This window comes from Camelina sativa, chromosome 6 (genome assembly GCF_000633955.1).
Source record: "Camelina sativa cultivar DH55 chromosome 6, Cs, whole genome shotgun sequence".
In the NCBI taxonomy this organism is placed as follows: Eukaryota; Viridiplantae; Streptophyta; class Magnoliopsida; order Brassicales; family Brassicaceae; genus Camelina; species Camelina sativa.
In genome coordinates, this window is record NC_025690.1 from 2084176 (window position 1) to 2096679 (window position 12504).

Consider the following 12504-nt stretch of genomic DNA (forward strand, 5'->3'; position numbering starts at 1 on the left):
ATATATATATATATATATATATATATATTAATTAAGCTTAAAAACAAGTAATTATATCCTTTAATTACTTAGTTTTAAAAGTTTAATTGATATCAAATTTAGGTGTTATATTTCATAGTCATATACCCAACCAATATCATGAGAATTAAGAATAAACTTTTCCACAAGAAAACAAACATATCTATATATGTCGATGATCGTACGATCTCAAGTATGTTCAAAGACATGCATAGACTTACGAGGCATTATCAAGCCATTTGGGATCGTTATTAGTGTTGCTAGAACCTTTCACGACCGTCGGGACCCACGACTTCTTGCGCTGAGGTGCAGTGATCACATTCTTCCGGCCAGCTCTCATAGCTCCACCGCCAACGCTGCTTCTCTTGCCTCCGTTGATCAAGAACGAAGAAGAACCCAACCCACTAAGCACAGCTCCGGAGATCGACATATCTCTAAGATGTGTAAAATGTGTGTTTTAGGAGCAAACAGAAACGAAGGAAAGAGATTAGCTAGTTTAGTTTGTTAGAGGAACAAAGTGACATGAGTCTATTATAAGGAACCTCATCAGAGGTTGGCGTGAATTAGTTTCTAACCATGAGAATCAATGACGTTCCTTTGTTACATCATAGCTCGCCACGTGTATTCACTTTTATCACAAAAAGAAACACATGACATGCACGTACGTACATGATGCATGTTAATTAACAAAAAATAATAATAACCTATACATGCTCAATGTACAGTGACATCAGTTTTCGCCTTTTCGGTACCAATGTAATCGAACGTTAATTCATATATATTGTACTAGACTTATGCTTCACCACGTGCCTTACATGAATTTACTGGTTAAAGATTGGTTTAATTTTTAAATGCTTTTAGACCTTTTAGCTTATCGATCGGAACAATTATAATCAAGGACAATTACAATCAAGGAAAATTACAATCAACTTTAGACCTTTGAGTTTCTAAACAATTACAATCAAGGACATCCCTTTGTTTAGTTAAACATTCAAATGTTATCATGCTTGCAAGACTAAACAACTAAAATTTACAAAACACTGTGTGTCGATCGAGTTTGAAAAATTAATACTAAATCATACAAATATTCTTACTAATGACAAAATTAATGGAATAAAGAAAGGAGAAGATGTTTGTGTTCTTAGAATGCGTAAAAAGAGGGCCATGCAGGTCGCATGTTACTCCCTAATACCTTCCTCTATGAATATATAAAACATTAAAACACGATAGCAAAGTAATATATATATAAACAAAATAAGAAGATGAAAATAAAGAATGGTGTGTTCGCATGTTTAGGATATAGTTGAAAGAAAAGTTCGTAGGATATAGGGGCCATACTGGTCGCATGTTTCTGTATTGTTAGCAAATATTAAAATCCATACACGTAGTTACTGATTTTACTGGTTAATTACCATCTTTTTGGGGTCTTAGAAAAACAATGTGGTTCCGATAAATTGTTCAAAAAACAAATGGATGTAGAGTAGATATATCATCCAATCAAGTTTCTTTAAATTTAATGGGATCCCTATAAGGCTCACTTCACGCCACTTCTTGTCTTCATTGAAACGAGTCATCAACGACATTGCTAAGGATTTACATTTTTTCCTCTTCAATGGAAAATTGAAATAACGGGAACTCTAATTTGTTGTGACGTCTACATTTAGGATTTCGTTGATTTTGAGAGAGCTATCTTGTGGTCTTCTAATAAAAATAAATAAATATTTATATATATATATATATATATATAGATATATATATTTGGTTATCTTATTTTGTCAATCATATCAATGTATTGCATGATAATATCAATATGGAATGGAAGACTCACTCAATATGGATGGTAGAGTGAAGAAACATAATCAAGAATTTTCGTAATTGGCCCACCAATATTTTCAAGTTTTTTGTTTCTATTTCCACGTACTTTCAGATGAACATCAAATCTCAACAACTTTTGAACCCACCGAGCACTAAACACTAAGAAAAAATTGTTCTCCGCCTCTCCGGATATTGGTCATGTCGACCAAATTTGACCAAATTAGCTCGTTGGTTAAGATGCATATCAAGAATACTAATTAATATTTAAATGTAAAACTTATGGCCTTTTTCGGATTACCAAAAAGTAGAATTCGATTAGTTAGAGATGTATCGAAAACACAAAAGTCAGATTCCTTTCTACAATTAACTTTTTATAATGTTAAAAAGTATATATATAGTTGAACTGTCAATATCCAAACCACGTATTAATCATATTGTTTTCCATATAATATATGTTATTTCCATTAACGTATTTATAAAGTAAAATATGCATGAATCATGATGGCTATATATAATCCACGAATCTTCATCTCCAGCCGTGGCCCCATAAAATCAGCCAAACATGTTTTCCACGAATGTCCATAAAATATAGACCAAACATTTCTTTAGCTTTAACTTTAAGTAACTTGCAAATCAAATGTTCTAATAGCCACGCCGGATAATATTGTTGTTGCTAAAAGTTCAATACCAAAGAACTTTTAAAATCCAGTTTCCCAATGCGTTATGCATAAAAATTTCACAGATAGTATATGGACATTCGACTAGAATGCTCTTTACTCAAAAAACATATTTCGGCCTAAACGATTAGTATAAGTTATCGACCCGTTAAGACTTTCAAAAAGCCCACAAGTTACTAAAATAAAAATATATATTTCGTTCTATTGTTCTTGAAAGTAAAACATATGAAAATTCAAAAAACAAAAGAAAAAGAAAAGTAAAACATATAGAGTATCAAATATTATTTGAACGAAATCAAATCAACCAAGTTCATAGAAAAAGACACATGAAATTTTCAAAGCCACGAACATAACACAACCTTATTGAAATTTCAAACCGGAACCTCGCAGTTTGTTTTTAAAAATCTCATCAAAGGTTTTGGCCATATGAGGAGTAAGATGATTCTTCCCGTCACCAACTTTACCTTTCCTAAAAAATGCGTGAGAATCTACACCAACTCTTATTGCCCCAGTTTTATTAACTTCCAAATTGCTTAAATTTCGGAAACTACACAGCTTTAAGATCTTGTCCACCAATCCACATTCTTCTTCTTCCTTGGTGAATGGACAATTCAAGAACTCGGTGAGTCTCTGGACTTGAATACGAGGCTCCCTTTCCAATAGCTCAATATTTGTTCCCAGTAAGGTCCATATGCGACAACTCCTCTGCAAATTGCATCAAACATGAGCTCGAAATCGGCTTTATCCATCTTGGTGCGATGTAACATGCTTCTAAAATGCCAACCGGAAATAAACGTATTTACAGTAATTAAGCAGTTTTGTTTTGTTGATTTGGACAACTAAATATTTAGTGCTCCGAGCTACTTAGCTTTCATGTGTGGTTTAAGATGAACCCATGATCTACAACCAGTGCGGTGCTCACACTTATGGAGACCGAAGGCAATTATTTATTTATTTTTTTTATATTTTGTAATATTTATTAGAAAATCATCTTAACACTAAATAAAAATAAAATGTTAGTAATTAAAACCAATAATTTAAATATAAAACTAAAATCATTTTTGTTAACTCAAAATGTTATCTACTAATTTTCCAGATGTACTACTTTTAGTTATTTTTGTTTTAATCTTTTTTTGGACTTTGTTGTTATATATTAGTAATGAATTTATTTTCAAGATAATAAAATCTCAATAAAATTTATAGTATTTTTAAGAATATAATTTTCAGTGAATTTTTTTCATTATAGAAAACACATTATATCAAGTTAATAAGCTAATTTTTTGTATAAAAATGTGGCCTAGAATTTTAGTTTTTTTTTTGGTAGCTTTGGGCATTTGTCCGAGGGAAGGCATGGCTCTGTCTACAACTAGCTAGTTGGAATAAAATAGAACTTTATACAAGATTGATAAAATTGACTCCAACCTGTAGCTGACTAGTATACTAATTAGTAATTACTAACAGAGTAACAGTGCATGTGCCGTGTCCTAATCCGAATCTAACAGTGATGGGGTGCGACAAAAAAAAAAAACAAATTTAATTTATATATAAAGAAAACACAAACATGAATACATAATTTATTTTATTCATAAAAGAAAAACAACAAACACAAACAACATAAATTATATATAAAAAAAAAGTTCTCACAGGATCGAAGAAAACATAACTTAAGCACAACAAAAACATTATAATAAGTTTAAAAGCCTGACTCAAGAAGAAAAGATCAGACCAGAACCATGAAACTTCTCTTCGATGGTTCGGTCAATTTCCGCTGCCAAGGACTCACTCAAAGTATCACTCCATCCTCCAATCTCTCCTTTTCTAAAGAAAGTTTTAGTCTCCATTCCATTTGGTAGTTTCCCTTGTCTATTAACTTCCAAATCACTTAAACTCTCAAAACTACACAACTTCGCAATCTCTCTCACTTCTTCTTCTTCTATAAAACCACATCCCAAGAACTCAGCGATTCGCTTCATCTCAGCTTCGGTCTGCTTCTTGAGGTCCTCGTAAGTAACAAACAAGACCTTGTTCGGATTCTCGCGGCTTGCGTACCAGTATTCCAATATATGATCCCAAAAGGGTCCACCTATAAACTTCCCTTCACAAAACGTTTCAACCGCTTTTTCTATGGGATAAGCTGCGGTTTCTTCAGGAGCTAGCTTCTTTCCAAAATGCCATAAGGACACAAACATGTCCTTAGGGTTCCTACAACAATACACAATCTTACAAGACGAGCTCTTAATAGATTCCGGTAGTGAAAGATGTGATATGTGCGTGTTCATGAGTCTTGGAGAAGGCAACCCGGAGAAATCGAAATCTGGGGATTCATAGTAAACTCCTTCCAAGAATGGCACGAGAAGGTGCGGATTGGTAACCAGAAGAGGATGGTTACCAGAAGAAGAAATTGGAAACTTGTGTCGGTTAAGGAGAGCAAAGACAAGAGCTTTTAACCAAGTGGTACCTGATTTAGGATTAGTGACGAGGATAATGTCGGAATCTTTGGCTTCAAAGCGTTTTTGACAGATCAAGATTCCTTGCAACAGAGCTTGTGTGTGCCAACGTCCTTGGTATTGATACATTTCACTCACTAACCAACCTTTTTCCTTTGGAAGAGAAGAGATAAGATCTCTTGTTTCTTGAGTCAGATCTTCATCTCCCAAGTAAGCAGGAACTGACGATGATGACATTGTTTAGAGTTATTTCTTAAACTCTATTGCATCTATGAGGATAATGCTTATGTGATTTTATACATGTATGAGAAGTTTGCTCTACAAGTAAATCGGACAATACTTCCAATTTCTCTTTTGGTCCAAATATATTATTTTGGGTGGAGTAGTCAACACATCATTTACTTGAAGAGCACGTAGAATAGTATAAAAATGAAAGAAGGAGAATCACGACTCTAATATAACTAGTCAAAAAGAGAAACCAACATGACATGACTTGCGAGTTGCATGAGTGATTTCAGAATTTCGATTTTTTTTTCTTTGATCAACAATTTCAATTCGATCTTTAAAACTAACCATCTGCATTAAATACAAACATTTCATTATTGATTAATTTATTTTTTGCTGAATAAATTTGTATAGTTTTAAAACGAATCACATGTGATAATTTTTCTCTCTCTGTGTGAACACAAAGAGAAGAGAGAAAAAAGGTGAAGATGTATGAGTTTTTTTTTCTTTTTTTTGACGCTTTGAATTATTCGGCCTTACAAATTTCCATCTTATAATCTTCAACAGTCTTTGTCTTTTGATATTTTCCAAGGAAGTGAGTCCAGCAGCTATTTTACGAAATTATTGTTTAGGTTTTGCATTCAATATCATAATTTGAGTGATTTACTGATTATGTCGTAGATTGGAAAAATCATTTCACTCCATACATGGCGAAAATCCATAATGATATCGTGTGCAATATAAACCAAGCGGATCCGGTTTGAGATTTCAATAAGTTGATTACTAAACCTTTAAATCTTGGTTTCGGTTATATCGAGTGGCGGATAGAGAACAAGGGAGTCTATTGGCTAAACATATTGTGGATTCTAAGAGTGTATTGTAAACACTTGGGTGAATTATAGTTGAAGGTTTCGGTTATACGTTCTTGGTCTTAAAGCAAGATTATTGGGAGGTTCATATATTGGAGATCTTATGTAGTGTTTGATTTTTTAATGAATTAATTGTGTATTGTTTTAAATTCTAAGAACCCTCGATCTCTTAATTAAAAATTTATCCTCCAATGGTAGTATATAATTATGGATCTCTTATTTTAAAAATATAGTTTTTTTAAATAATAAAAATTTAAATAGATTAGAAATAGTATAAATGATTAGACATTTAAGATGTTATAAAAATGGGAAAATATTACATTTAATTAATTTTTAAGCATACAAAACATAAAATAAACATAATACATTTTATAATAGAAGTGCAATTCATAAATAGAGAAAATGATTAATTGTAATACTGATTTGCCCCAACTCCTTCACTAAATTTTACCTTACCCTGCTTCACGGCACATATGTCCTGTTTTTCCATCACTTGTTCTTCTTACTATGCCTCTGCACTCGCAACTCTAATTCATTTCACCTGCATTTTTTAGTCATCTAAAACTTATTAGTTAAATCTTGTATACCAGTCGAAACAGATCACATATATATATAGTGAAGAAGATGAGTCAAAAACTGAACACCTCACCTCATAGAACTGTAACTTATCATCATTTTGTGGCCAATCTGGCATATCACCTTTATAGAAGTTATCTATAGCATCCAAGTCCCAAAAGACAGTGGCATCTCCAATGCCTAAAACATACATTTTAAAAAGATTTAGCCATAACTAAAAATAAACAGTATTGCCGACATGATTTTTTTCACACACACAGTTTTACCTGGCACTTGAGGCTTGATCCTGCATATTTTTGTGACGAGTATCAAACGCGCTTTGTTCTCTCATACCCTGCATCCGTGACTAAAGTTTGGAAAGTGTGAATTGAGTTGTTGATAAGATCCATCACCTCGGATGTTGAATAAGAATTGTAAAGTGAACCGATTTCTGAGTTAACTTTGACTAGACTCTTGAATTCTAACTTCTTTCCCTACAAGGTTAGAAGCAATGAGGTAAGCATCTATCTATCGATCGATCACAAGGAGAGGGTAAAGCAAAAGTGCTTCTCCATCTAAGAGAGTAACCTTTTCAAGATTGTAACAATGGAGTCCAGCCTTTGCAAAGAGTTTGTCATAGGGACTACATCCACCCGGCATTATCCCATTATACGTATGGTTGCAGAAATCAACATCAAATCCCTAAAATTACAAATTCAACACATATTAAATTTGGAATACGAAAGCACAAAACTTGCAAAACACAATTTCAAGAAATCACACCTAAAAAGAAAAGGGATCAGATAGAATTTAACTCTCACCAAAACTTAAAAGACATGACTAACAATGATACATAGTAGGAAAGAGCAATAACATAACCTATTCTTAGATAAACTTTGGTCAGTGAAGGATCCAACTCAATTGCTTTGTTTACATCTGCCACGGCTTCTGCTCATTGAGAAACAAATCAGACCCAAATCTAATCAAACCACTGAAGTCATATAACACCAAGTTCCAAAAGAAAGACATGCTCTACTACCAAATCCAACAGCCTCTCACAAAACTGAAGAAGCTAAAAGTGAAATCAAATGAAAGAGAGAAAAATTCTTGCAAAGAACCCTAATGTGGGATCAAAAATCAAAAATCAGAGAACCCTAACTTGGGATCAAAAATCAAACAACCCTAATTCGTTTACCTAATCGCAACCTCCTCTGATTCCATATCTCCTCCGCCGATTCAATCTCCTCCGACCCCAACCTCCTCTGATTCCATATCCTTCAATTCCATCTTCTTACTTTGTCGATTCGGGAGTTATAACGCGAGAGAAGGAGAAAAGAAATAAAATTTGATCGATCCAATTTTTTTTTTCCCCTTTCTATTATTTTGTTTGCCAATAGAACGGCGACACGTATCGCCTCTTAGATCAAAATTGGGTATACTGTATAACAGGCTCCCTTACCATTTTTCTTTTGTTCTGATTTATTTTTTTTCACCAAAACACTAAGACCCCTCTATGAACCTCCTGATGGAGAAGGTCTTAGAGCATATAAGGAGTGAGACTATTTATAGGCTTATTAACGTTTATTTTCCATATATTAAAAAAATGTAAATACCACTTTACAAGAATAGCATAATCCGAACTAAAGTGGTAGGTAAAAGACAAACACACATACACACACACACACGATTCATTTTATTCATACAAAAAACAACAACTAGAAAACATTGACACCAAACAACAACAAGAAGGAAAACATTGACACCAAACAACAACAAGAAGGAAAACATTGACACCGAACAACAAAAACTTACAACATTCAAGAAAACAATTGAACAAGAACAAGTTTAAAAGATTACTTCAAGAAGAAAAGATCAGACCAGAACCATGAAACTTCTCTTCGATGGTTCGATCAATTTGCGCTGCCAAGGACTCACTCAAAGAACCTCTCCATCCTCCAATCTCTCCTTTTCTAAAGAAAGCTTTAGACTCTGTTCCATTTGGTAGTTTCCCTTGTCTATTAACTTCCAAATTACTTAAACTCTCAAAACTACACAAGTTCACAATCTCCTCTACTTTTCCTTGCACTTTTTCTTCGTCAGTAAAACCACATCCCAAGAACTCAGCGATTCGCCTAATCACAAGTCCGGGCTGCTTCTTGAGCTCCTCATAAGTTACAAAAAATACCTTATTTGGATTCTCGCGGCTTGCATACCAATACTCTAATATATGATCCCAAAAGGGTCCACTCATAGACTTCCCATTGCAAAACGCTTCTACTGCTTTTTCAATCGGATACTCTGTGTCTGTGGTTTCCTCACGAGTTAGCGTTTTCCCAAAATGCCAAAAGGACACAAACATGTCCTTAGGGTTCCTACAACAGTATACAATCTTACAAGACGAGCTCTTAACGGATTCGGGCAGCGAACGATGCGATATGTGCGTATTCATCAGTCTTGGAAAAAGCGACCCGGTGAAATCGAATTCTGGGGATACGTAGTAAACTCCTTCCAAGAAGGGCAGGAGAAGGTGCGGATTGGTAAACAGAAGAGGATGATTACCAGAAGAAGGAACTGGAAACTTGTGTCGGTTAACGAGAGAAAAGACAAGAGCTTTTAACCAAGTGGTACCTGATTTAGGACTGGTGATGAGGATAATGTCGGAATCTTTGGCTTCAAAGCGTTTTTGACAAGTCAAGAGTCCTTGTAACAGAGCTTGTGTGTGCCAATATCCTTGGAATTGATACAGTTCACTCCCTAACCAACCTTTCTCTTTTGGAAGAGAAGAGATCAGATCTCTTGTTTCTTGTGTCAGCAGCTTATCTCCCAAGAAAGCATGAACTGATGATGACATTGTTAAGAGATCAATCAAATCTTGAAAATTGTTGCAAGTATGAGGATAAAGCTTTTGTGGTTTTATAATGCTTTTTTTTCCAAAGTTTGTTTTATAATGCTTTCAATTAAGAGTTTTTTCTTTTTTTTGTACATATCTATATATATATTTCTGAAGTACATTTTGGGTTCCACCCTTTTATTTGTACTTATTTAAAAACTTATTTACAAAGTTAATCCCTAAAACATTTCCAAAAATAGCATTACTTCAGATTTTGTTTCTTAAATATTTTACATACTATACAAACTAAAAAATACAGCATAATCAATATGAAAACAGAAACTGTGATATATTTAACTCACCTTCTATTTTGTATTGAAGATATTCTATCTCTGAATCTTTTGCAAACAAAGAAAACAACAATTTGATTCTTATTTTGTTTTCCAAAACGTGTGAGCTTTGATTTTTAACGTAAGAAAAACTTCGATTCACATTTATTTAAATATTATAATTAATATATATATAAACTTAATAAAAAATTTAAATATTGCGAATATGTAAAATTAAAATATTTTAAAATAGTATATAATATGGTTATATAGTAGATGGGTTATAAAGAGGACATGTTAGAATTAATAAAATATTATTAAATTTGTGCTAACACGGATTAATTCCTCATTTTATTATTTGTCAACACTATTATTATTAGAATATTTGACATATAAAAATTAAGTTGATTTAACTAATTTATGTAAAATAATTAATTTATTAGGAAAAATGTGACTTAGTCATAGCGTATAAATGTCTTACTATGTACTTAGATCCTTTATTTTTTTGTTATAATAATTAAAAATCAAAATAGAATCTCAATCACTAAGTAAAACAAACTAAATATAACTAGCAAATGGTCATGAAGTATATTGCGGGTTAAAAAACTAATGTAAAATTTTAGCTGCAAAAACGGTCGGAAAAATCAATTATTCTTCTATTTGGAAAACATCTAATATTTAATGAATAAATAAAATAGAAATATAAATAATAATAAAAATTATATACACGCAGTGTACCGCGGGTTAAAATCTAGTGTATATACTTATTTCATAGACAAGTCTTTAGGGCTTTTGCACGTGTTTTTCTTTTTTACACGTGTTTTAATCATGGGTGGATCTTAAGCCACACAAATTTCCATAAATTTCCATCATTGAGATAAGAATCTTATCTTCAAAAGACCTCGTTCAAAAACCGGTTTAAAAAAATTCCAGCCTACCACCGATTATGTTTCGTAAAATCGGTAGGTTTATTCTCTTCGCTCTGACTAATGACTAATTTTTGCATATTATCCGATTATATCTGTCTAATTTGATTATAATTCATTTAATCCGATTACTTCCCACATAATTTTGTATATAATGATTATTTTTGGAGCCAAATATAAATCCAATATGTATTTTTATATATATTTAGACTTTTAAATTAAGAGTTATGATGTTTTATAATAAATATTGTACAAACTTTTAATGAAAATCATAAAATTTTCTTTTAAAGTTATGTTTTTATGTGTTTACAATGATTTAAAAATAGTACTATAGTTTTATATTTTATTTCATATTTTTTCTTTTTAATATAAACAAAATTATACATATATTTAGTACTATATATTTATATTTTATTACTAATTTAATAAAATAACTTTAAAACTAGTTTCTGGTTAATTCCTGTTTAATCTTCACTTTTCTTGATAGGCATTAGATCCACCCGACTGCCCGACTAGCCCCGAACGATTTCTAAAATATGGCTTTAAACCAATGAAAGGTGATTTTCACTTTGTCTTGAAATCCACAAGCATTACAAAAATCGTGTAGTGTAGCATAATTTTATTTTAAATTTAACATCAGTTTAAAAGTGATACATACTAGGATTATAGGATCCTTTTAAAAAGCTATACCAAATCCAGCTAAGCTAAATATATTTATCATCGCGTTACTGAATGATATGATAATTAAATTTTAGCACTGTTTAGTTTTGGTTAGGATATTTAGTTATGGTCAATTCTCAAAAATGACGTATTCGCATCGCTTCCAATCCCATTCAAAATATTAACATTATTTTATATACATTTTTTAAAATGACACTAAAAATTAATATGCGATATTTTTTTTGCGTATTATAATATTTTAAAATATATATTTACCGTAGTGGATAATAATAATAATCTGCAATAAAAGAAAATCATGTTCAAAATCAAATCATAATAAATTAAACTTAAAAAGTTATGCATTACATAATTGTTCACTGTTTTAACGAAACACTAAAAACTACTTGAAGTTTGAAACAAAAAAAGACTGAATGTCCATCAAGGCATAAAGAAAAATAACATAAACTACTTGCAACCATCCCTTCTACTTGAAACCATCTAAACATTAATTCCTGAAATAATAGTAAAGTAAACATAATATATATATATATATATATATATATATATATATATATATATATATAATCAGTGTCAAATATGACTATTGCAAAACACACAAAAGAGTGAGAAATGTATATAGAGTTAACCTTCTGCAAGTGCAATTGGTGCTACCTTCTGCAATTGCAATTGGTGATGGCAAGTTGATAGATAACTTCATTCACCTTATCCACTTTATCTTCCAAATCACTCATCTTCACTAACTTTTCTTTTAACTCACAAGCTCTGTTCCTCAAGCCAATTACTTTTGTTTCATCATCATATTGGATGTTGTCTTGATGTGATTCTGAAAAATAGTCGATGGAGTGGGACCAAGACCAACACGACAAACACGACCAGGCCGTTCAGTCCCAAATACTTGAGCGAATTCATCATTTGAATATGTAGGGAAGTATGTTCCCAGATGTATTTCCAGCGTTTTGAGTGACTTTCTCTGCTAGTTTCTCCTGAAAGTAAAACAAATTATCAGCAATTTTAAACAGCTCAATAAAGCTTGAGTTGAAATAATAGATTAAATTGTATCCAAATAATACTACTGATCGAGCAATAAACATATATGGGAAATTTACTGTAACGACCCGGTTTCAGAATTAAA

General features: G+C 32.0%; 3 protein-coding genes and 1 long non-coding RNA gene across 5 annotated transcripts in view; all 4 read right to left on the reverse strand.

Annotated features, from left to right (window-relative positions):
* Nucleotides 1-507, reverse strand: part of LOC104790132 (protein COLD-REGULATED 15B, chloroplastic-like) — a 1699-nt gene extending 1192 nt beyond the window's left edge. The window contains exon 1 of the mRNA XM_010515842.2: nucleotides 240-507. Within this exon, the coding sequence (XP_010514144.1) occupies nucleotides 240-448 (209 nt within the window). The 5' untranslated portion in view covers nucleotides 449-507. The remainder of the gene's footprint in view (nucleotides 1-239) is intronic.
* On the reverse strand, nucleotides 4100-5254 carry LOC104793872 (cytosolic sulfotransferase 12). Its single transcript, XM_010520296.2, has one exon. The coding sequence runs from the start codon at nucleotides 5192-5194 to the stop codon at nucleotides 4217-4219; it is 978 nt and encodes a 325-aa protein (XP_010518598.1). The 5' UTR covers nucleotides 5195-5254; the 3' UTR covers nucleotides 4100-4216.
* Nucleotides 6321-7956, reverse strand: LOC109124826. Of its 2 annotated transcripts, XR_768626.2 has the most exons (6): nucleotides 7802-7956; nucleotides 7486-7554; nucleotides 7195-7308; nucleotides 6894-7100; nucleotides 6701-6807; nucleotides 6321-6592 (listed from the first exon to the last, which is right to left on the reverse strand). It is a non-coding gene; the product is annotated as an uncharacterized LOC109124826 (long non-coding RNA). The 2 variants fall into 2 exon arrangements; XR_768627.2 differs by lacking the exon at nucleotides 7486-7554 and having other exon boundaries at nucleotides 7802-7955.
* On the reverse strand, nucleotides 8351-9551 carry LOC104790135 (cytosolic sulfotransferase 12-like). Its single transcript, XM_010515844.2, has one exon. It carries the CDS (start codon nucleotides 9455-9457, stop codon nucleotides 8465-8467), a length of 993 nt encoding a protein of 330 aa, XP_010514146.1. The 5' UTR covers nucleotides 9458-9551; the 3' UTR covers nucleotides 8351-8464.

Coding starts and splice junctions, on each gene's coding strand:
- LOC104793872 (XM_010520296.2), bottom strand. CDS start 5,194: ATGTCATCATCGTCAGTTCCTGCTTACTTGGGAGATGAAGATCTGACT.
- LOC104790135 (XM_010515844.2), bottom strand. CDS start 9,457: ATGTCATCATCAGTTCATGCTTTCTTGGGAGATAAGCTGCTGACACAA.